Genomic DNA, 24,416 nt, shown 5'->3' with positions numbered 1-24,416 from the left:
GTCCATCTAACAGATCATATAGGGTATATGTCCCTCATAGCCCCCATCCTAAAATTACCCCCCTTAATCTTGATATGGCCCCCTTATATTGAATATAGCCCCCTTGTGCTGGCACACGTTGCCCAGTGATGCCACATGTCACCCATTGATGGCACACGTCCCCCCTGTGCTGCCCATGGCCCCCTATGGATGGCACACGTCCCCCCTGTGCTGCCCATGGCCCCCCTATGGATGGCACACGTCCCCCTGTGTTTGATATGGCCCCCATGCTGCTGCCCATAGTAAAATAAAAAACTCTTTACTTACCTTCTCCAGCGCTGTCCTCCCGGTGTCTCCCTCCGTGCTGCTGAGCTCCTGCACTTCCTGGTTCTTGCTGCCGGTCATGTGATAGGCACAGCAGAGTGACATCATCTCTGCGTGCCTGATCACAGCGGCAGCAGGGAGACCGGGCAGACATGCTGGAGGAGGTAAGTAAAAAAGAGTTTTTTATTTTATGATGGGCAGTAGCGTGGGGGCCATATCTAAAACAGGGGGGGGGCATGTGCCATCAAAGGGGGGCGCAGGCACATAAAATATGCACCGCTCCCCCAGCCCATCACCACGCTGCAGTTTCAGTACCACGGTGATGGACAGCGACAGTGCATATTATATGAGCGGGAGCAGGAGATCTGCTGCCTTCACTAGCCTCCACAAGCCTGCCTTAGCCTCCAGCACTGCTCCAGAGCTGCCCCCACCTCCACTGGGCCCCGCAGTATATAATCCGTATATTCGGATTATAAGACTCACCCCCTACTTTCCCCCAAAATTTGGGGGAACAAAAGTGCGTGTTTATAAAGCAAAAAATACGGTACTTTCATTTTTTGGAGCAAAAATTAAGCGGAAACGCCAATTTGTGAGGAGTTTTTAGATTTGACGCATTTCCACTGTTTTTTTTGCTCCCAATACTCCTTAAACGGAGTATGTAACCTTTTGGGGTGATTCCATATGTGCCATTTTGATGCAGTTAAGGTTATAGCTAGGAGTAAATCTTAAAGGCAGAGGAATAAACTATAAAATCTACGTTTCCCTTTTTTTTTTTTTTTTTAGTCCACTCCAAGTTTTGGTGTCAAACCGTATTCATATACAGGCTTGGACAAAAAGTATTGGTCCCCTTCTGTTGATATAAGAAATGGTCACTGAAATAACTTGAAATTTTATAAACGTAATCTTCAATTTAAATTTATTGAATATCAACTAATGACAATCAGAACTTGCTTTAGAATTGTGGTTCAACAGAAGACACACAAAAAAACATCAAAATGGTCAAAAATGCCATTTTTCCCTTGACTTAAGATTTTTCTTGCACAACTTTTTGAGGCAGTCGCTGCAAAGAAACAATTTTTGTAACTCTCAAAGACTTTGCCCCTGTCCACAAGTATTTTGTCCAACGATTCCGCGTAATCAAATTGCTCCTTGTGTCTCAGATGTGAAGGCACCTCCAGGCAGCAGGTTTCAGTTCCTTCCACAGATATTCAATAGGAATAGTCCATCATGACTCATGGAGGCCACTTTAGAATAGTCCAGAAAAGGTCCACTTTGCCTTAGACCAAGATGGACGGTGCGATCTGACGCTGATGGACTTTGACCATGAAGCTCACCTCTATTCTCTTTTGGAAGTTATGAGCTCTTTGGTTGCCATTCATATTATCTCTCTTTTTAATTTGTCATTAATTTTTCCTCTTGCGTCAACATCCAGGGAGGTTAGCTACAGTCCAATAGACCTTACACTTCTGAATAATATGTGCCACTCTAGTAACTGGTCATAAAGCGGTTTGGAAATGGGTTTTATAGCCTTTACCCTTGACATGTTTGACTAGAATTTTCCTTCTAATCCCCCTGAGACCTCTCTCCTTAGTTTTTTGCTCTTGGTTCAGGGTGATACACCCCATGATGCCAAACAGCACAGTGACTACTTTTCACCCTCTAAAAAGCAGACTGATTTACAAGATTGTAGGGAGTGATGGGCGGCACAGTGGCTCAGTGGTTAGCACTGCAGTCTTGCAGCACTGGGGTCCTGGGTTCAAATCCCACCAAGGACAACATCTGCAAGGAGTTTGTATGTTCTCCCCGTGTTTGCGTGGGTTTCCTCCGGGTTCTCCGATTTCCTCCCGCACTCCAAAAACATAATGATAGGGAATGTAGATTGTGAGCCCCAATGAGGACAGTGTTGTCAATGAATGTAAAGCGCTGTGGAATTAATAGCGCTATATACAGTAACTGAATAAATATTAATTATCTGTGATTTATAATTACAGAACGCATCATTAACATCCCTAGAGTCAAATTATCTTCAATCTTTTCTACGGATCGTACTATCATTTTTTTTGTCCGGTTACATTTTTTTTTTTTATTTTATTTTTCTCTGTTTTAACCAAGTTAAAAGCAATTTCTGATTTGTGATTAATTGATATTTGGGAAATTTAAATTAACAATTACGTTTGTCAGTTTGAAACAATTTCAGTAACCGTTGTGGGGTTCTCTTACTTTAACAGAAGGGTACCAAAAATTTTGTTCATATGTTGGTCTGTACTTTTCACAATTTAAATTAGTCTGTAACTCAGAATCTTTACAAAGTTAATTCTGTAGATGAATCCTTTTAAAGAGAACCTGTCACCAGATTTGTCCCCTATAAACTGTGCCCCCCCCCCCCACACCCGAGCTCTTCTATACAGAATTCTAGAATGCTCTATAGAAGTGCCCAGGCCACGCTATATAATGTAAAAAAAACACTTGGGGAGGCAGTCTGGTCCCTTCTACTGTAATGTCCATCCTCCTTCCCAGTTCAGTGTGTCCGCACAGGCCTACACTGCGGTCCTGCGCTGGTGCACGTCTCTTGGCCCTGCTAAGGGCAGATCAAAGTACTGTAATGTGCAGGCATGAGGAAAGGTTAAAGACCGCCCGCGCATGCGCACTACAATACTTTGATCTGCCCTAAGTAGGGTAGATCAAAGTGTGCCTGCGCAGGACCTCATTGCCGGCTAATGTGGATGACGTGCAACGCATTATGCACACTGGCCTCAGACGAAGGAGGATGGTGAGGAGGCGCTGGGCTGGAGAGCAGCGACACTCATCGGACCGGACTGCCTCCTAGGTAAGTATAATAAAGGTGGGGTTTTTTACGTTCTACACAGCAGCCTGGGCTCTCTATATACAGTATTCTGGAATGCTGTTGACTCGCCCACCCCAGGGCTATGGGACACCCGGTGCCGGGCCGGACTAGTCCGGGGGACGTCAGTGGTGGCTGGGCCCGACTCCATACCCTGGTAGGGTCAATTAATAAGGCTTCAGTGGGGGTGATTAAAGTTTATAATAGTCGTGACGCCACCTGTGGTTTGCGGCTATTAAGCCGCCGCTGCTGTATGGGGCCTCCGGGGCTGATGGAATGGCAGCTTGAATGGTCCTGCTCCCCACAGGTGGAGTGGTGCCCCGGGGACACTGTTGGTGCTTTTAAGTGTCTATGCAGTGATGGAATAGTGCGAGCGGAATAACTGAGACAACACCAGGGGGTGCAGTTTCAAGTTGTTTACTCACAGTTCCTGGGTTGAAGCACACTGGTGCCTTTAGACTGCTGGAACCCACTGTCAGGGACCTCCGCCGATCCCGGGTAGATCTGAGAGTAAAAGCCGGTGCACCCTTCTAATGTGTTCCTTTCTTCAGCTGACTTCTAAGCCTTGCCTTTGCTGGCTGAACCTGGCTCGGCCTCCACTACAGCCTCCGGGCCAGGGGCTTGCCTGTCGGTAATTTACCCCCTTTCTAGAGGGTCTGCTGTGGGCTGTGGCCCGGGGAGCTTGCAGCTTTCCCTGGGCCTTGGTTTTTACTTTTGGAGATGACTTTTCCTCCTCCAGTTTCTAGGGACCGTCCCCTGCCTGCAGCTTGATCCCTCCACCGATGTTTCTGTGGAACAGGCCACCAGCTTGAAAGCTCTATAGTGGCCCTGGAATCCCTTCTGTTCTGCTGCGGTGTCACCTGGACCTACTGGGTCCCAGGGTCTTCACCAGGAACTCAACTCTCTTCAGACTTTTCTTGAGGTAACTACCTCCTTCTCCTTCTCCTCACCGTCTTCACTCTCTCACTCACTGAGGTAAACTGAAACTAACTGATTCCTGCTTCTACTCTAACACTAGCTGTTGGCTCCTCCCACCTCCCTGTTGCTAAGCTCCCACCCTATGGGAACAGGGATGGGTCTTACGGCCCCTCCCAGCATGCAGCATGGGAGGGTAGCTGCCACTGTCCCTGGTCCCTGTGTGTACCTAACAATGGGTGTAGTGCAGATTTGCCTGTGGACCGGCATTCACCCCTTTCCTTACCCAGGATGGGACATCACACCTCTGGCTGGGGTGCAATGTTCCTGTGGCGATGGAAGCCTCAGGGGCGCCACACTGTATATAAGGGCTCACTGGTGGTGGCCGCAGCTTATAGTCCCCAAATCTGGTGACCGGTTCCCTCTCAATTTCCTAAGGCTAGTTTCACATATCCAGCTTTTCGCCGGTTTGACGGATGAGGCACACACCAGTACAGTATGATACAGTACACTGGCAACGCAACAAGCGCCGGTCACATGCTGTCATGTGACCGGAGCATGTGACCCGGAAGTTGCGGTGCTGCCACTGTACTGTATCATACTGTACTGGCGTGCGCCGCATCCGTCAAACCGGCGAAAAGCCGGATGAGTGTAAGTGGAGGCTAAAAGGGTGTTTTGGATGTGGACCCTTTAACAGTGACAAAGTGCTGGCCTATAATTTATATCCTGGGTGTTGATTTTCTGACTTTACAGACATCTTTTTATTTTGGACGCCTGTTCACTAGTAGCTTGGTCAGCCTTAGGTCACCGCACATTGCTGCCCTGATGATTATTAATGAGTTTGCCGCATGAACAAAAAATAATTTCTCAGCGGCTCGGTGTGTGCATGCCGTGTGAAACATGAAAACGGTGCAAAACCAATTCTTATTTGTGTATAAGAACTTGTCTAGACAGAGAATTGGACTGGAAAAAATGAAAAATCAATCTTCATGCGCCTCCATAGAATGAGGAGACATCGTGCATAGAAGTCCTCGTGGCTTGGAGTCAAACGCTCTGAATCATCACAATGTGATCACACGACTTGGCAGAACTTAGCAGAACGGACATAATTCTGACCATGTCACTCGCTTCAGTAGATGATTTGATACTTGTGACATTTGATCTATTAACCACAGAACATTGTTTTCATAGGGACACGGCTGGTCAAGAGCGATACCAGACAATAACGAAACAGTACTACCGAAGAGCACAGGTAACGGCCTCCTGCAAATCACATATACTGAATTTTTGTTATCTAGGTGTTTGTAATAATATTGCTCCTTGTGTGCCCTTCATAATGGAATGATTGTCTAGCTAGTAACCAACATAGTCATATTTTGTTGTTTTTTTTGGTTCTAGCTAGTAAATTGTATTTGGTTTAAAGGGAATCTGTTAGCAAATATTTGCTCCCCCATCTGAGAGCAGCATGATGTAGGGGCAGAAACCCTGATTCCAGTGATGTCACTTGCTCTCTGTATAGCCCCACCCACGTCACTGATTGCCAGCATTCGGTGTAAGGCCTCTTTCACACGTTAGTGAATACCACAAACTTTGTGCTGTGATTTTGGCACACGTGTGCTATTCATGATGGCACACAGAGATCAGGAACTTCTATACTCGCCTGTCCCTGGCACTTTGGTCTGTGGTGCTGATGTGTCCAGCGCTGCAGTCACACTTGCTTCAGGGCTCGCTCATTGCATATTCACTGCCCCGCGGACCCGGAAGCAAGTGACAGCAGCACTGGAGACAGCGTATAGAAAATCATATTATTTCAGACACGTGTCACACGAATCACACCACTGTGTGGTTCATGTGACATCCGTGCTGCCGAAGAAGAACGGACTTGTGTCCGTGCAGAACACACAGACACGTATGTGCGCCACACGGACACTCCTCCGTTAGAAATCACTGAAGTGTGCGCAAACCCATTGATTTGAATCGGTCTGCGTGTGTCTTTGATTCCGGTATGTATAAAAACTGCGTCATGCGTATCGGAATCACTGACTCGGGAAGGGAGCTTTCAAATGCATAGGCAGAAAGCTGCCATTTAGTGGTAGGGGTGGGGTTACAGATCAGCAGCTTTTAAGGGGGTGTTACACGCAGCGATATCGCTAGTGATGTCGCTGGTGAAAGCACCCGCCCCTGTCGGTTGTGCGTCACGGGCAAATCGTTGCCCGTGGTGCACAAAATCGTTTGGAGCCGTCACACGGTTTACCTTCCCTGCGACGTCGCTGTTGCCGGCGAACCGCCTCCTTTCTAAGGGGGCAGTTTGTGCGACGTCACAGCGACGTCACTAAGCGGCCGCCCAATAGAAGCGGAGGGGCGGAGATGAGCGGGACGTAACATCCCGCCCACCTCCTTCGTTCCGCATTGCCGGAGGACGCAGGTAAGCTGTAGTTCATCGTCCCCGGGGTGTCACACATAGCGATGTGTGCTGCCTCGGGAACGACGAACAACCTGCATCCTGCAACAATTAATGATTTTTTAAAAAGGAACAACGTGTCAACAATGGACGATTTGGTGAGTATTTTCCATCGTTAACAGTCGCTCCTTGCTGTCACACGCAACGACGTCGCTAACTATGCCGGATGTGCGTCACGGGATCCGTGACCCCGGCGATATATCGTTAGATACATTGTTGCGTGTAACGGGGCCTTTAGTCCTCTAATAATAATGACCTGCTAATAAAATAGTGTATATTATTTATTTATTTTTTTAAAATCAAAACTACAGTCAGCAGCCGTTTAAGTGATACCGCTGGAATCCGGGTCTCTGCCCCTGCATTATTCTACTGTCCTATTAGGTGGCAAAAACCTGGTCACTGCTATTACTCGGTTAGGACATCCCTAAGGGGATGTGCGCACATGTGCGTATTGCATGCAGTTACGTGTCCCTTGCACAGTCTATGGAGATTGTGCAGGAGCCGTGTGCACGTGGCCTATTAGAACGCAGCGATTCGGCTGCTGCCCGAATCGCTGCGTTCTAAGAAGTGACATGTCACTTCTTCTGTGCGGTTTGCATGCTGTCTATAGGGAGAGGCAGCATGCAGGGCGCACGTTCTCTGCCGGCACCATGCGCTTCAGAACGGAGCTTTTCAGCTGCGCTCTGAAGCGCACCTTTTAGGTGCGGTGCAGAGCGCACACGTGCGCACATAGCCTAAAGGAGTTGTTCACTACTTTATAGCCTCCTGTAATTGTGTTTTTATTATATAACCTGCTTCTAAGCTGACATTTTGATGCTGGTTTCGTGATTTGATGGTGTTTTTTTTTTTTTTTTTTTTTTTTTTTTTATATATATGTAGCTGTACCTGAATATTGTGCATTGAACATTGCCCCAGGTGGCTCAGCTTTGCACACCATTCCTAATGTGCTCGGCCTCTGCAGCTGAGACGTGCAGCAATGCTGGATGTATAATTGGCCTCGCTAGAGATTTGCCAAAGGCTACCTCGAAGAGCTGGCGACACAAGGCTATGCTATCTGTAGCTTAGGGTAAATTCAAGGTCATAGAACTTGTCCTTTTATTTAATGCTACATATTTTTAATGTGATTTTTTCATTTTTTTTTTTTCCCCATCTCAAGACATGAAAGCATAGGATGTTTATTAGAGGGGGAAAAATCCACTTTAAAACAATTATCAAAGTCTAACCTCTAAAACTGCTATCCATTCTCTCGTCCGCTGTCCGCGCCTCTCTCGTCCGCTGTCCGCGCCTCTCTCGTCCGCTGTCCGCGCCTCTCTCGTCCGCTGTCCGCGCCTCTCTCGTCCGCTGTCCGCGCCTCTCTCGTCCGCTGTCCGCGCCTCTCTCGTCCGCTGTCCGCGCCTCTCTCGTCCGCTGTCCGCGCCTCTCTCGTCCGCTGTCCGCGCCTCTCTCGTCCGCTGTCCGCGCCTCTCTCGTCCGCTGTCCGCGCCTCTCTCGTCCGCTGTCCGCGCCTCTCTCGTCCGCTGTCCGCGCCTCTATCGTCCGCTGTCCGCGCCTCTCTCGTCCGCTGTCCGCGCCTCTCTCGTCCGCTGTCCGCGCCTCTCTCGTCCGCTGTCCGCGCCTCTCTCGTCCGCTGTCCGCGCCTCTCGTCCGCTGTCCGCGCCTCTCTCGTCCGCTGTCCGCGCCTCTCTCGTCCGCTGTCCGCGCCTCTCTCGTCCGCTGTCCGCGCCTCTCTCGTCCGCTGTCCGCGCCTCTCTCGTCCGCTGTCCGCGCCTCTCTCGTCCGCTGTCCGCGCCTCTCTCGTCCGCTGTCCGCGCCTCTCTCGTCCGCTGTCCGCGCCTCTCTCGTCCGCTGTCCGCGCCTCTCTCGTCCGCTGTCCGCGCCTCTCTCGTCCGCTGTCCGCGCCTCTCCTCCTCTCCTCCCCTCCTCCTTTCCTCCTCCGTCCGCTCCTCTTGTCCTCTCCTCCTCTGTCCGCTCCTCCTCTGTCCGCTCCTCTCCTCCTCTGTCCGCTCCTCTCCTCCTCTGTCCGCTCCTCTCCTCCTCTGTCCGCTCCTCTCCTCCTCTGTCCGCTCCTCTCCTCCTCTGTCCGCTCCTCTCCTCCTCTGTCCGCTCCTCTCCTCCTCTGTCCGCTCCTCCTCTCCTCCTCTGTCCGCTCCTCCTCTCCTCCTCTGTCCCCTCCGCTCCTCCTCTCCTCCTCTGTCCCCTCCTCTCCTCCTCTCCTCCTCTGTCCCCTCCTCTCCTCCTCTGTCCGCTCCTCTCCTCCTCTCCTCCTCTGTCCGCTCCTCTCCTCCTCTCCTCCTCTGTCCGCTCCTCTCCTCCTCTAGCACAATGATATTCTTTACTTTTGGCTCCTTTTAGGAATGTGATGTTAGGTTCAGATAGAATAAATCTTCTTAATATGGGATCTTTTTAAAGGAGATCCTAGTATTTTCTCTGGAAGTTTTCCCAATTGAATGTTCCCCATTGACTTCCATTATACTCTATACACGAGTTGTGCCGATCGGAGTGTCTCACTGCTCTTTAATTAGTATTGTGAGCACCTGAGGATGTTGGTGCTCGCTCATCACTAGTAATTAATATTAAATAAATTTAAATATTTAGATCTTTTTACCCCCCCCTTTTCCACTTAGAAACCTAAGAAAAAAAATTGAGTTGTAGGGTCTGAGCCGTAAAAATATATTAAATTGACATATACAGCATAAAAGATATAAAGAAGAAAAAGTCAAAATGCTGGAAATAATTCAATTCCTGCATAAAAAAGTAATAAAGGTATCAAATGTAGTCTATAATGGCATCATCAAAAATGACAACTCGACATGTAAAAATGCAATTGTGTCTAGCCTGGTAGTCACAGATAGCGCCCCACACAACACCAGTCCCACACTAGGTAACACAGGCCAAACCATAAACCCTAGTCGCCTCCCTCAGTGCTTGATGGACACACCAGGGGGGCGGAGCCAGGCGGTTGGCACACCCACCGAGGAGTTCAGAGAGCCTGAGGCAGGAAACACAGCAGTTGAGTTCGGAGAGAGTTGTAGTCGGAGGTGAAGTGGAGGCAGGCCTGTGTGTCAGGTCTGCAACTAACTGACAGGTGTCTGGGTCGAAGCCCTGGTACCTTGGCTAGTAGGCATATGGTGGCCTCAGCCTGCAGGAGCCGGGAAGACTGCTCGGTGGAACCGTAAGGGACCGGGACAGGGTAGTGGCCCTCCAGTACCGAACCGGGGAACCAACTGGAAACCGGAGCACAAAAGGGGGGTACTCAGACCCTGAAACGAGGTCCAGAATCTACCGGACAAAGTTAATTAGCTGATTGAGGCCTGGACTTTAGGTACTTTCCCAACCAAGTCCCAACTGAAGACATCAGCCCACCGAAGGGGGTAGAAAGCACAGGCAGAGAGATCCCACGGGCCAGCATCTGCGGGCAACTGGCTCTCCCAACGTCCACAAAGCCGGGAGCGGGCTCCCGTCGCTGAAGCGCGGGCAGCCCATAACAACACAAGCAGGTGCAGGAAAGAGGCAGAGACCACCAAACTGGGTGGGGGACCAGACGCAGCCGGCTGCGGGCACCGACCACCATCATCTTGGTTTACCAGAGACTCGTGTGTGTCAATCATCGTGAGTAGCACTGTGCCCTCAGGCCGCACACTGCCCTACACCACACCAGCCCGTTCTACCCAATCGGGTCACTGGGCCATCACCCCTACCCACGGAGGGATTAACACCTTGCTGCGCAACATCTTTCCCGGGTGCCTAGTAAACAGCAGCGGTGGTGTCCACATTCACCACATCCTGTGGGTGGCGTCACGAACTTAAACAAAAACCACAGCCGTAAACCTACGTCCCCCTTCAAAGCGCCAGCTCCTTTCAGAGCGAAGTGACCCCCGGGTCCGGAGGCGCTCAAGCCACCCACAAACGAGCCCGGATCCGAGCGGCTTCGCTGCAGCCGAGTGCGGGGCGGTACACAAGTCCTTCCACAGGTCCATCAACAAAATAATGAAAAAATTGAGTCTCCAGAACTAAATATAATTATTTATTTTATTTTTTTTTTATATATATATACAGAGCTCTGAATTGTTTAAGATCCCAGAATAATAATAAAATAAATGCATTGTGGTATTGCTGTAATTCCTACTGACCTGGGGAGCCACGTTTCAGGTCCATTTTATTGAGCAATGAATGGTGGTGCATTCACAACCCAAAGTGTATAATGGCAAAAATGTTTTATTATCCCATTTTGTTTTTGTTTTTTTTAATTATTAAAGTATATTTGTATAGTAAATGGGTGTAATTCAAATCTACATCTTGTCCCCCCCCCTAAAAAAACAAAGAAAAATCACCCAAAAAACTGTGGCTCTCGGAAGAAGACTATGAAAGAATTAGAACGCAGAAATAATTAATGGCATCCAGTGAGGAAGTTGGGGTGAGGTGAATGTTGACCATAACAATGGATCAGATGTCTTATCTAGAGTTGAGCGAGTACCTAAGTATTTGTACTCGCTGTACTCATAACGAGTACTGTCTAATACTCGCGTATTCATTCCGAATAGTGTGTGCAATGCAAGTCAATGGGGAAAAAACCCGAAATGTAATGAGTAACCCGAATTCTGCACTATTTGCTACTCGCACAAATAGTACGACATTCGGGTTACTCATTACATTGCGAGTTTTTCCCCATTGACTTGCATTGCACGCGCTATTCAGAATGAAGACGCGAGTATTAGTATTTAGGAGTATAGCGCGTATGAATAGTTAAGTAGTCGCTCAACACTAGTCTTATCTCATTTAGAAAATACAAGTTTAATCCTGATTGCCGCAGTCAATTTTTTTTTTTATTAGGTTTTACAATTTAATTTATTTATTTTTTTCTGTTAGGCCAAAATACTAGAAGCATGTTTTATTGTATTTTTACAGTGTCCTTTTCCTAGAAATCATTGTCATTCAGTAATTCTTGTTTAATGATGCTTCTACTTTTTATAGGGGCTTTTCAATCAAGCACATTTATCAACTTCTCTACAGAATTGGTGATAAATGTTAGATCGCTAGAAGCCGTTCCACAGGGACTCCTACATTAAGTAGCACGGCGGTTCCTTATTATTCGCACTACCGCACTGAGGAGTAGTTTTAAATGGATCGGAGGTTCAGTATGCACGTTGCCTTTACAAACTAAAGGGAAATTAGAATTAAGGAAAACTCTGGGGTGCCCTAGTGGTGGGGGCCATCTGCGATAAGACGCTCCTCACCTATCCTGTCCACAGATGACTGGTTAAACCTAATAAACAGCTGCAATTCATAAATAGGGAGGATTTATATATATTTTTTAAAAGTTTGTCTCGTATCAATTTTTAGAACCATGACTCTTAAGCGGGCTTCACACGCTGCAACATCGCTAACGAGATGTCGTTGGGGTCACGGAATTCGTGACGCACATCCAGCCTCGTTAGCGACGTCATTGTGTGTGAAAGCTACGAACGACCGTTAAAGATCAAAATTACTTACCTGATTGTTGACACGTCGTTCAAATCCCAAATATCGTTGCTGTTGCAGGATGCAGGTTGTTTGTTGTTCCTGCGGCAGCCCACATCGCTATGTGTGACACTGCAGGAACGAGGAACATCACCGTACCTGCGTCCTCCAGCAACTAGGTGGGCGTGTCTTGCCTTCGGCTGCTCTCCACCCCTCCGCTTCTATTGGACAGCTCCCGTGTGACGTCACTGAGGCCGCATGAACTGCCACCTCAGAAAGGAGGTGGTTCGCCGGTCACAGCCACGTCGCTAGGCAGGTGAGTCCGTGTGACGTGTCCTAGCGATGTTGTGCGCCACGGGCAGCGATTTGCCCTGACGCACCACCAACGGGGGCGGGTGCTTTCACCAGCGACATCGCTAGTGATGTCACTGCGTGTAAAGCCCACTTTATTGTTGATCATTCTGTCATATTGTCAGAACAAGAAACTTTTAGTTGTTACTTCAAATCTTAGCAATAAACACTGAGTCTAAATGTTCATTAAGAGCTGGTTATATCCTGTAATAAACAAAACCACCAAATTTGGGTCATGGTTGCTATTAAAAGGCGCCAATTGCTGTTTTGACTAATTGACAAGACAAGTGATGAGCACATTTTTGGATATTTGGGTCCGCCGACCCAACACGGAAAAAAAATCTGGATCAATGAGCGAACGTGACGCCGAACTTAACTCCAAACAATGAACCCTATATAGGTCAATGGGGACGAGACTATTGGGGCTGTAAAATGGCCGTAGTAAGTGCTACTGGACTGTAGTGGAAGCAAAATAGTAGTAAGAGCAGAATAGTTATACATGCCTTGTGTCCCAGAGGATCATGCTGCAGTCACTCTGTTTAGGGGCCACTGATTAAGGTTGATGAGTAAGACATAGGGTTCCCATCCCATTTTTAATTTCTAGCCAGAGTAAAGCAGACAGGTGGGAGCTGGTATATCAGGACAGGAGGCACGATGGATATGGATAAAAAAATGTGACAATTACAAGCTTTCCCCTCTCCACCCAATTGCCCTGGAGCAGTGGCAATAGGGGTAATATAAAGGGTTAATGACAGCTCACAGCTGCCATTAAGCTCTAGATTAGTAATGGGAGACTTCCGAGACATCCCCTTTACTAATTTTGTAAGTGAAAAGATATAAAACCAACACACAAAATCCTATATTTGAAATAAAAAAAATACACACCACCTCTTTCACCCCTTTACTAACCCTCAAAACACCCTTTAAGTTCTGACATAATCCATACAAATTTCCTCGACTATCCTCACCTCTGCTTCATCCGGTGCTTGCAGAGAGGGGAAACGTGTCCACTATCTTCAGGCTCTGGGAATTACTGACATCAGCGGGGAGAGCCCAGCAGTGAGCAGTGACAGCATTCAGTTCACCAGAGGTCACAGCCAGGACCCCACAGTATGACCTCTGGTTACCTGACTGCCGGATTGTGAGACACGGCTGTGACCCGCAATCCAACAGTCTGGCAGCAGATTCATAGTGAAAGTGATGCTGGTCTGACAATCCTTCAGCACTTTGACTTTAAAGCCGCTGTCGGATTGCGGGTCATCTCCTGGCAGAAAACCGTTCCTTTTTTTTTTTTTTTTGCCAGAAAATGCAAATTTGGTACAGGAATTTGATGTATAAATTTCACCATCAAATCTGCATCTTCTGGCAAAAAAAGCCTTAATTTTTTTGTTTTTTTTTCTTTTTTCAAAACACCTATGACCGCACCACAAGAGAGGGGATCTACACTTCAAGGACAGGAAACCTACAGGATAAAAAGAGTGATACCTCTCCCCTCACCAGTTTAGTTCCTGTCCTTGAATGGGGAACCTCTGGATGAAGATAGTGGTTTAAAGAGGAAGATAGAAGCTTACCCAGCCTTGGTTGGTTGAGACAGGCAGCGGCACTGGCCCTGCTGCGCCAGCGCTGGTTTCCTGGAAGCTCCACAGCAGGCCCACAAGGGTTTTTCCCGTGTGCAGATGTGTGTTTCGGTGCCATCTTGTGTGGCAGCCAACGGCCCACGTCTCTGTCTGCACATGCGCGAAGAGTGTCCAAGCAGCGCGCCATGATGATACATTGCAAAATTACGTATTTCTGTCAGGAGATGTAGGTCTGATTTGAGCTCAGTTAACCTGAGGTGAGGTCACTGGAGGTGAGTTACCTGTGGTCACAGGTGGGGTACGAGGGGAACCTCCAGCTGTGACCGCACATAACCTGAGCTGCAGCTATGAATGGTGATAGCACTGAGTCAGTCTCTGACTGCAGCCATACCTTGCGGTCATGCTCTGTACCCGCACAATGTGATTTCAGGATGCAGCAGAGTTGGGATCGTTGAGACCTTGTGTGGATTATGTCAAATCTGGGTATTTGTGGGGTTAATAAATTAGAAAAAGGGGTGGGTTGTTTTTTTTTTTTTTTTTTTTTTTATTTCATTTTTTTGTATTTTAATCTGGTAAATGAGAAATTTATTTTGACATTTTGATTTCACAGATGTTTGAGTGAGGACTTTCTCAGGACAAAATGACTGTTCAATCCAAGCATAGACGCTCGGTACACCTGTAGTGCCCCACCGGGCCTCAGGGGTTACTCGTCACCGGGCCAGTGGTTTTGTGGGGTTGGTGTGACTGGCCTGACCCGGCTCTGTGGCTCCTTCAGCTGCATGTAAAGGACAAACGTCCAGTGTAAAGGGGGATGGAAGGAGGGTGAAGGGTCTCTGGGAAGCGTGTCACCGGTTTCAGTGGCGACAGGGGTCCCGGCCTTCTCAGCCGTGAACTCTTCCTGCGACTTTTCCTCTTCCAGGAGCGGTGTTGGATGGGAACGGGGGGCTGCGAGATGTTGCTCTCCTCCAGGGCTGATGTTAACACAGCCCAGATAGTCCAGCTCCCCAAAGGTAGAGCGAGCCCCAGGGAACATTAGAATGATAGGGACGGATGACAGCGCTGAAGAGCAGGGGCGGAGGCGCCGGCAATGACAAGGACTATACTGGGGCTGCGGTTCAAAGTTCTTCTTACTCACTTTTTTTAAAGGTCCCTGGAGGTGCCGCTTTCCGCCACCATGGATGGACTCCAGCCGGTCCTGGGTGAATCAGAGACAATCACCGGTGTCTGTGGAAATGTGAGAGACCTTCCTCCTTGCGCTGACTGCTCCCCGTGGCATGACTGCTTGCGCTGACTGCTCCTCCTTGCACTGATGGCTCCCCGTGGCATGAAGCAACTTGGGGACTCCGCTGTCTGTGTGAAGTGTCCTGTCCCGTATGCAGGTGACGCGGGTCCTCGCCGTGGGGCCTGGCTGTAAACCCGACCCCCGGATCCTATAAGTCACTGTGCTCCAGCAAATTGGGTGGAAGGCGATGGGACATGAAATCCCCAAACCCTGCAGATTTGTTTGTCCATGAAGGTTCCCCCAACCGAGGGTTCTGCTCCCCGACTGCACTGGCACTGTGGAAGCAGTTAAGCTCCCTCCCAGCTGCCATGTCTCCTGTGTCTCAGCATCTCCACCAGTCGCTTCTGTCTCTCGCCCTCTTCCAGTCGGGCCCATCATAGCTATAGACGTTTTGTGAAGCACTCTCTATAGTAGTCATGGTACTACAAGTCCCAAGATGTTCTGGCACTTTTTCCTCCTTCCCGATATAGCTCCTAGGCATGCATCCCGGGTGGTCCCCCCTGAGGGGAGCTCCCCCCCAGAGGACCTGTTGCTCCTTTGCTTAGACTGTTCTGTGACTAAAAGTAAAACTGTTTTGTCTTTCTACTCACTGAGAGCAGCCCCCACCTCAGGAATGACTCAGCGGTGCTGGGGGAATTACCCTTCCTATGGTGCCCACCTGCAGTCTGGCTTCCTGTATGTGGTGACTCATGGTAGATGTTCTATGTGAGTGGCAGAAACCAGTGATTAACCTCTTCTCAACCGGGAGAGAATTACAACTTAAACCATGCAATTCCCTGTGGTGACGGAGCCTCAGGACACTCTACACACCCGTGGTGTGGCTGAACTCTACAGTGCACTTTCCCACTAGCTTGATTTCCACCCATTGCTGCCTTCCTGTCACTCCTGTTATGCTAAAGCAGTCAATTTAAGTTACAGAATGGCAAAGACCGATGGTAAACAATTAGGTGGAGAGATGCACTGAGCTGTTTCTCTACACCAAGGGTGCACAGAGCATCTGTGCTTTTGTCTGAGCAGTTTTTTTGTGCGGACAGTCCCCTTTTAAAGATTAATTTTAGGGGTTTATATATAGCCTATACTTTTTATAAATAGCATTGTGTTCCTTTTTTTTGTTTTTGGAGTAAACCTCATAATAGATATATTGTACATGAGCATCAAATTCTCCATTATTGCCTAATCAGTAGTAATGAGCGAGCTCTACCATGCTTGGTACTCTTAATGAATAGTGATGGGCGAGCACTCAAATGCTCGAGTGCTCATTACTCAAGTTGAGCAGGTCAGACGCTCTGAAAGGGCTCAATTCGAGTAACTGGTATAATGGAAGTCAATGGCCAGTTCGGCTCTCCGCCCACATACAGTCATAAACTGAGCATTTACAGAGAGGGAGCATGTTTTTTTTTTTGTTTTTGTTTTTTTGTTTTTTTATGGGGGTGGGGGATTTGACACACTACATTAAAAAACAGTTTTGATTCTGACTGATAGCCATTCGAGAGACTGCAAGTGGCTCTTACTGGGGTGGCTGCTCACATCATGCAATGATGCGTTGTGTGAATTGTTTCACGGATGTTGCATCCGAGCACCCGTGATACTCAGCCGAGCATCCTAATGCTCTGTTGAGTGCTGACCATGCTCGCCCATCATTAGTAACGAGCAGTCAGATGCTTGGACGGGTTTGACTCCTGTACTAAGTATAATGAAAGTCAATGTGGAACTCAAGCATTTTTCTGAAGATCTTCTGAAAAAATGCTCAAGCTCCCATTGACCTCCATTATACACTGTACACAAGTCGTGCCCATCCAAGCATGCAACTGCTTGTTAAGAGTACAGAGCACCTGAGCATGGTAGTGCCCACTCATCACTAGTTGCAAGTACTGAGCATGGTAGTGCTCGCTCATCACTACTTACGAGTACTGAGCACCCGAGCATGGTAGTGCCCGCTCATCACTGGTTACGAGTACTGAGCACCTGAGCATGGTAGTACCCGCTCATCACTAGTTACGAGTACTGAGCACCTGAGCATGGTAGTGCCCGCTCATCACTAGTTACGAGTACTGAGCACCTGAGCATGGTAGTTCCCGCTCATCACTAGTTACGAGTACTGAGCACCTGAGCATGGTAGTGCCCGCTCATCACTAGTTACGAGTACCGAGCACCTGAGCATGGTAGTGCCCGCTCATCACTAGTTACGAGTACTGAGCACCTGAGCATGGTAGTGCCCGCTCATCACTAGTTACGAGTACTGAACACCCGAGCATGGTAGTGCTCGCTCATCACTAGTTACGAGTACTGAGCACCCGAGCATGGTAGTGCTCGCTCATCACTAGTTACCAGTACTGAGCACCCGAGCATGGTAGTGTCCGCTCATCACTAGTTACGAGTACTGAGCACCCGAGCATGGTAGTGCCCGCTCATCACTAGTTACGAGTACTGAGCACCTGAGCATGGTAGTGCCCACTCATCACTAGTTACGAGTACTGAGCACCTGAGCATGGTAGTGCTCACTCATCACTAGTTACGAGTACTGAGCACCTGAGCATGGTAGTGCCCGCTCATCACTAGTTACAAGTACTGAGCACCTGAGCATGGTAGTGCTCGCTCATCACTAGTTACGAGTACTGAGCACCTGAGCATGGTAGTGCCCGCTCATCACTAGTTACGAGTACTGAGCATGGTAGTGCCCGCTCATCACTAGTTACGAGTACTGAGCATGGTAGTGCCCGCTCATCACTAGTTACGAGTACTGAGCATGATTAACAACAAAGGTCTGAATTCAATATTCACTGTTAGCAAAATTCAAAACAACTTTTGAGGAGCAAAAAATCTCCACAAGAAAAACAGTGATTTCAATAAGTTTCATCTATTAAATAAATATTAAAAGTATGCATATCAATGATAAAAAATGGTAATAATAATAGTAATGATGCTTAAAAACGAGGGAATAACAATAAAACGTGCACCAGAATATATACAAAGCCGAACTGTTTATCAAATAAATAAGTAGAAATCACATGAAGCAATATATTCTATTAGAAATCATGCAAAAAGATTATAATATAAATATGAATATAGATAGTGTTTTCCTAATGATCTTCATGCATTAAAAATAATTTAAATTTTTTTTATAGAAATAATATTCTTGGTATGACGGTGAAAAAATGAAATAATTGATAATTTACAAACCAGAGGCCAGAATGCATAAATATATAAATATATAGAATAAAAATAATAACACTTGTGATCAGAGCACTTTAAAGTGCATAGATAGTGCAAAAAATTATAAATTAGCAAAGTGCAATGTGCTGACTGCTCAAAAAATAAAAAAAATAGGAGTGAAATAAATCTCTAAATAAGACAAAGTGCAAGGTGCAAGTGCTAACTTTTAAACAGTCACATGAAAATCAACGGAAAAAACACTGAATCATCAGAGATCTAGATATATGCACGGTGATTACTATAAAGTCTCAACATAAAGGCAAACAGCAAGGTACGGCAGAGTATTCAGCTAAATTTAACCAATTAATTAGCCGAAAATATAAGGTGCTAATGTGCTAAAAAGCAGTAATAATTACCAAAAGTATAAGTGCTGTATCGTCCCTCTACCCTGACGTACGTTTCAAAGTATTCTTCCTCAGGGGGCGTGTGTCACGCCCCCTGAGGAAGAATACTTGGAAACGTACGTCGGGGGGTACTAGTTAAGAGTACTGAGCATGGTAGTGCCCGCTCATCACTAGTTACGAGACCATTCCCATAGGTAAACTGTATCCACAAACTGTAATGTGGAATACAGTATATATTTTAAGCTTTAATAACACTTATTTACCTGAACACTGTAAAAAGATAGCAAAACACATATTTTTGGTTAATTTAGTTACTGGTGCATGCAACACATTCAAGTATAAATTTCACTTTTATGCGCTGGCTGGCTATCTAAATATTGCTTGTTCATGCATTATCACAAATGGTATCATTTGTATTAGTAATTTTGATGAGGGCTGTCCCCATGCTTCATTTATTACCATTAATTTAATGGGGCATGCTGTACATAAATGTTGCCATTTGTTATGGACGATAAAACAGAGTTCCTTTTGTGTCTATTTACAAGCCATGGCTGGAAGAACTGCTTTAACCTCTAATGTTCATCGTGGCTGAATGTCTGTCCTTAGGACCAACCTGCAGGGTGAACTTTCAGTTGTCTTAAAAGCAAAACTAAAGTATCGTGATGAGTAAATGTCACGGTCATGTTACATAGGCAAGAAAACCTACTGAGCCTATTGTGACTGGGTGTGTGACTGAGCAGGCAGAGACAGTAGGCCGGTGAATAATCTAAAGGAACTTTATTGGGATTGGGAGAAGATGCCACCAAACATCAATATAGTTCCTTAGAATCTGCAACAAAAGAACAGGGTTCGGAGGCGCCACCCGATAATCCGACACCAAGGACAATGCAACAACAGTCCTCAGATGAGTTCCTTAAATCCAGCAGCGTGGCAGCTGATCTTCAATGTCCAATAGTCCATACACGGGCACCAGGACCTGGCCGCAGCAACAGATCCTAGCCCTTCACCAGACACAGCATAAACTAACTCCCTAACCCCCTGTACATGTGGCTGATTCCTACACCTCTCCCTAGGTCAGCCCCCTGCGGAGGGAAACAGTATACACACAACCCCATAGATACAGGACAATAGATACTGCTGTAGGCCTGATTACATTATGCTCACTGGCTAAGGAAACACACTGTTCAACATATATTCTGCTTCATCATAGCATGGATTTGGCAAAGTGGAGAATCACAATGACTTAAGGGCACTTTACACGCTGCGATGTCGGTACCAATATCACTAGCGAGTGTACCTGCCCCCGTCGGTTGTGCGTCACGGGCAAATCGCTGGCCGTGGCGCACAACATCGCTAACACCCGTAACACGGACTTACCGTTCCTGTGACGTCGCTCTGGCCGGCGATCTGACTCCTAAGGGGGCGGTTCATGCGGCATCACAGCGACGTCACACGGCAGCCATCCAATAGCAGAGGAGGGGCGGACATGAGTGGCCGGAACATGCCGCCCACCTCCTTCCTTGATCATTGCCGGTGGATGCAGGTAAGGAGATGTTCATCGTTCCTGCGGTGTCACACATAGCGATGTGTGCTGTCGCAGGAGCGACGAACAACATCGCACCTGTAGCAGCAACGATATTTGGGAACTGGACAGCATGTCAACGAGCATCGATTTTCACATTTTTGCGATCGTTGATCGTCGCTCCTTGGTGTCACACGCTGCAATGTTGCTAACGGCGCCGGATGTGCGTCACTGACTACGTGACCCCGACGATATATTGTTAGCAATGTCGCAGCGTGTACAGCACCCTTTAGACTTTTTCGCTACTCGGACACCCCATTTTTAATACTGTCCCCCCCCATGCAAAATTTTATTGCTAAAAATATAACTGCTTGATCCTCTTCTCAACAGTTAGGAAGCCCTCATGCACATCGGCAGCCGTTTCCGCTGGCTTTCTTTCAATGTGTTTTTTAGAGGCTTTTTTTGTTTTAGTTTTTTTTGTGTGTGTTCCAGCTATGTCTGTGAAATTTCTATGCTTAAAAACCTTGGACAAGGGAAGTGTAAACACTGCAGCCCATCAGCAGCCACAGACAGGCTGCAGTGTTCACGTGATATATAATACTGTCCCTTGAGTGCTGGTGGACTTCACTACAGTGACTTACAGTTACAGATTTGTGGCCAATATGCAAACATACAATGCCTTGAAAAACTATTCATACCCCATTTCTTTCTTTTTTTTTTTTTTTCACATGCTTAAATATATTTTTATTGGGATTTTTCTTGTGATACCAACATAAGTAGCAAGTATTTGTGACTTATAAATAAAGGTACATGCTTTTCTAAATATTTTAAGAATATAAATCTGAAAATTGCCACATTTTGTATTCAGCCCCCTTAGTCTGATACCCCCAAATAAAATCCTGGGTGACCAATTTCCTACAGAAGTCATCTAATAAGCAATTTGAGTCCACATGTAATGTATTCTCAGTATCACTAGAGCTGTTCTGTGAAGGCCTCAGAGGTTTGAGAACATTAGGGATCAAACTATCATGGAAACCAAGGAACACACCAGACAGGTCAGGGATAAAGTTATGGAGAAAAGTTAAAGCAGGGTTAGGCTATAAAATAGTCCAAGCTCTGAACATCTCATGGAGAACTGATCAATCAGTCATTCAAAAATGGAAGGAGTGTGGCACAATTTTAAACCTTCCAAGACATTGCTGTCCACCGAAACGAACATTCCAAGCAAGGAGAGAACTAATTAAAGAGGTCCATGGCCACTCTGAAAGAGCTGCAGAGATTCACAGCTCAAATGGTAAATCTGTCCACAGGACAACTATTAGTCTGATACTCCACACATCTGGCCTTTATTTAAGAGTGGCAAGAAGACCTTTTTGAAAAAAAGTCATAAGTCCTGTTTGCAATTTGCAAAAAGCAATACATGGGACATAACAAGCATGTGGTAAAAGATGCTCTGGTCAGATGAGTCCAAAGTAGAATTCTGTGTGGCAGAAAACATAAACTGCACATCGCCCTGAAAACTCCATCCCCACTATCACACATGGTGGTGGCAGCATCCTGCTGTGGGAAGGATTTTCTTCAGCAGAGACAGGAAAGTTGGTTAGAGTTAATGGGAAGAGGGATGGACCTAAATATAGGGCAATCCTGGAGGAAACCCTGTCTGAGGCTGTAAAATAAAATTTGAGACTGGGCTGTAGGTTCACCTTCCAGGAGGACAGGACAACAACCCTAAACCTCCTGCCAGAGCTACAAAAGAGGGTTTAGATCAAATCATATTCATGTGTGAATGGTCCAGTCTCAGTCCAGACCTAAATCCCGTTGAAAATCTGTGACAAATTGCTGTTCAGACATCTCCAATCTTGCGGAGCTACAGACATTTTGTAAATAAACAATGGTAACAATTTGGCTCCAAATGTGCAAAGCTGGTAAAGACGTCCCCCAAAATACTTGCAGCAGTAATTGCAGCCAAAGGTGATCCTACAAAGTATTGACTGAAGGGGGCTGAATACAAATGCACGTCGCCATTTTCAGTTTTTTATTTTTAGAATTTTGTAAGAAATCGATGCTTTACGCTTCACAAGTACTTGCTAGGTAGTGTTGCTATCACATACAATCCCAACAAAACAAATTTTAAGTTTGTGGGTGTAACGTGAAAAAGTACAGGATGTGAATACTTTTTTAAGATCCTGTACGGTGCTAGGTGAGTACCTCAATCCCTTCATTCTAATCAGTTGAGGTCCCTGCAACAGCCTCCGAGTGCTGGCATTTCCCGATCTTATCAGAAGCCGGTAACCTTCATTATTCATAACTTGGTGTTCATGTTCTCAATGCAAAACTTGTATTTGGAATATTGTTTACCACTTTTTCGCATAAGTTTCTTTTTCTATTTTTAAAGGGAATATTTCTAGTATATGACATAACAAGTGAACGCTCCTACCAGCATATAATGAAGTGGGCCAGCGATGTAGATGAGGTACGTTTTATTCTAACTGTTATGAAATGATAAAACTTAAGTTTGACATCTTAAAATTACTGTAACAGTATCGAAAATTCCGCAGTGTGACAATTGCAGTAAATTATGCAACGGTGAAATCCGGAATATAAATCGACGTGCTGTGAATTTCAAATCTGCGCAGAATATTAATACGCTGCGGATTTTCCCCTTTTGTCAAGTCTCATTCACAATGTTTGTGCTGTATTTCAACCTATTCTCCATAGAAAAAAAAAAAACCTGGTGCATGCACGACCATACACTTAAGGGTAACCATTGTTATAGTTTTTGTCCTAAATCAATAGTACATGTGACGTTAGACAACTTTTTAATCTTTCTCTTCCTGGGTTGATTTTTCACTTCCAAGTCATGGGTTAAAATTGTAAAATATATGAAGGAAGCAGGAGAGCGGAACCAGAGGTAGACACACATTCTGCTGCAAGTTCTCTTGAAAGTTAAGGCCCCTTTACAAACTGCAACATCGCTAGCGGTATCGCTGTAACGTCACCGGTTTCGTGACGTAATAGCGTCCTCCCCAGAGACATTGCAGTGTGTGACACACATCAGCGACCTGGCCCCCGCTGTGAGGTAGCTGATCGCTACAAATCTTTCAGGACCATTTTTTTGGTCCTTTTTGTTTTTCGCTGCGCAGCATGCATCGGTGTGTTTGACACTAGTACTACATCGTTAGCGACTTAGAACTTAGAACCCAGCCCGCAGGCATGCTATAGCGTTCCCTTTCCCGCCCCCTTACCTCCGATTTGTGGTCTCTGTTGCGTTCTGATTGGGCAGCTTTCACTGAAAAGGCATCTTTAGCACTTCCGTCCTTTTGTTTCAAAGCTACCTTGTTCCTGAGCATGCTGGTTTGCGGATCATTAGAAAGTTCTCCAGTCTGCAATACTATAAAGCCTATACGGTAAGCATCATGTGATTGATGCTGTATAGATAAACCAGTGTGGAGTCGCCGCACAGAGAACTCTACAAAGATCCGCTAAGCAACAGGAGCTCAGGAACAAAGGATATACAAGCGCGACTGTTGCCAATCTTTCCAAGCTTGGGGTCGCCAATAAGAACGTACTACCCATCACCAATCGGAGCTGAGGGGGGCGTTTAAAAAGGACACCTAGGTGGCTTCAGCGCAAAACACCAAGTTCCTAACATAGGTGTGAGTCGTCAAATAGCTGCTGTATGACACGTCCCCAACGACCAGCGAAGTCATTCTGCAGGTCCGTATCGCTGCTGCGTCGTTGGCCAGATCTGCCTGTTTGACAGCTCACCAGCGACTTTCCAGCGATCCCGGCCAGGCCAGGATCACTGGTGGGATCGCTAGAAACTTTGGAACTTTGTCTCCTATTTCCATGATGGGACAATCTGTATTCACTGAACACAAATTCTACTTGTGAATTAAGAATTTTGAGAAATAAGTGGATTTCTCTGTTAAGATATATTGCAAACTTCATCTTCATGTGAAACTATTTCATTGTGAAAAAAGATAAAAATTAAACTTACTCTATTTAAGTCTGCTATATAAGTAAGAGAACTGCTGGTTGTTGGGTCAACAGCCAGCTATCTCTCCCGACTACCCCATACATGAGCGTTGGGCTTAGCTTCACCCCCACCCCCACTCCAACATCAACTATTGGAAGTCCCCATACACA

At 46.6% G+C, this 24,416-nt stretch overlaps 1 protein-coding gene across 1 annotated transcript in view; it reads left to right on the top strand.

Annotated features, from left to right (window-relative positions):
• Nucleotides 1–24,416, top strand: part of RAB15 (RAB15, member RAS oncogene family) — a 108,341-nt gene that overhangs the window by 38,727 nt on the left and 45,198 nt on the right. The window contains exons 3-4 of the mRNA XM_075329671.1: nucleotides 5,252–5,312; nucleotides 22,663–22,740. Of these exons, the coding sequence (XP_075185786.1) occupies nucleotides 5,252–5,312; nucleotides 22,663–22,740 (139 nt within the window). The remainder of the gene's footprint in view (nucleotides 1–5,251; nucleotides 5,313–22,662; nucleotides 22,741–24,416) is intronic.

The sequence above is a fragment of the Anomaloglossus baeobatrachus genome, chromosome 12 (genome assembly GCF_048569485.1).
Source record: "Anomaloglossus baeobatrachus isolate aAnoBae1 chromosome 12, aAnoBae1.hap1, whole genome shotgun sequence".
Lineage (NCBI taxonomy): Eukaryota > Metazoa > Chordata > Amphibia > Anura > Aromobatidae > Anomaloglossus > Anomaloglossus baeobatrachus.
The sequence above is the reverse complement of the archived record's forward strand: the minus strand, read 5'-3'. Positions and strand labels throughout refer to the sequence as shown.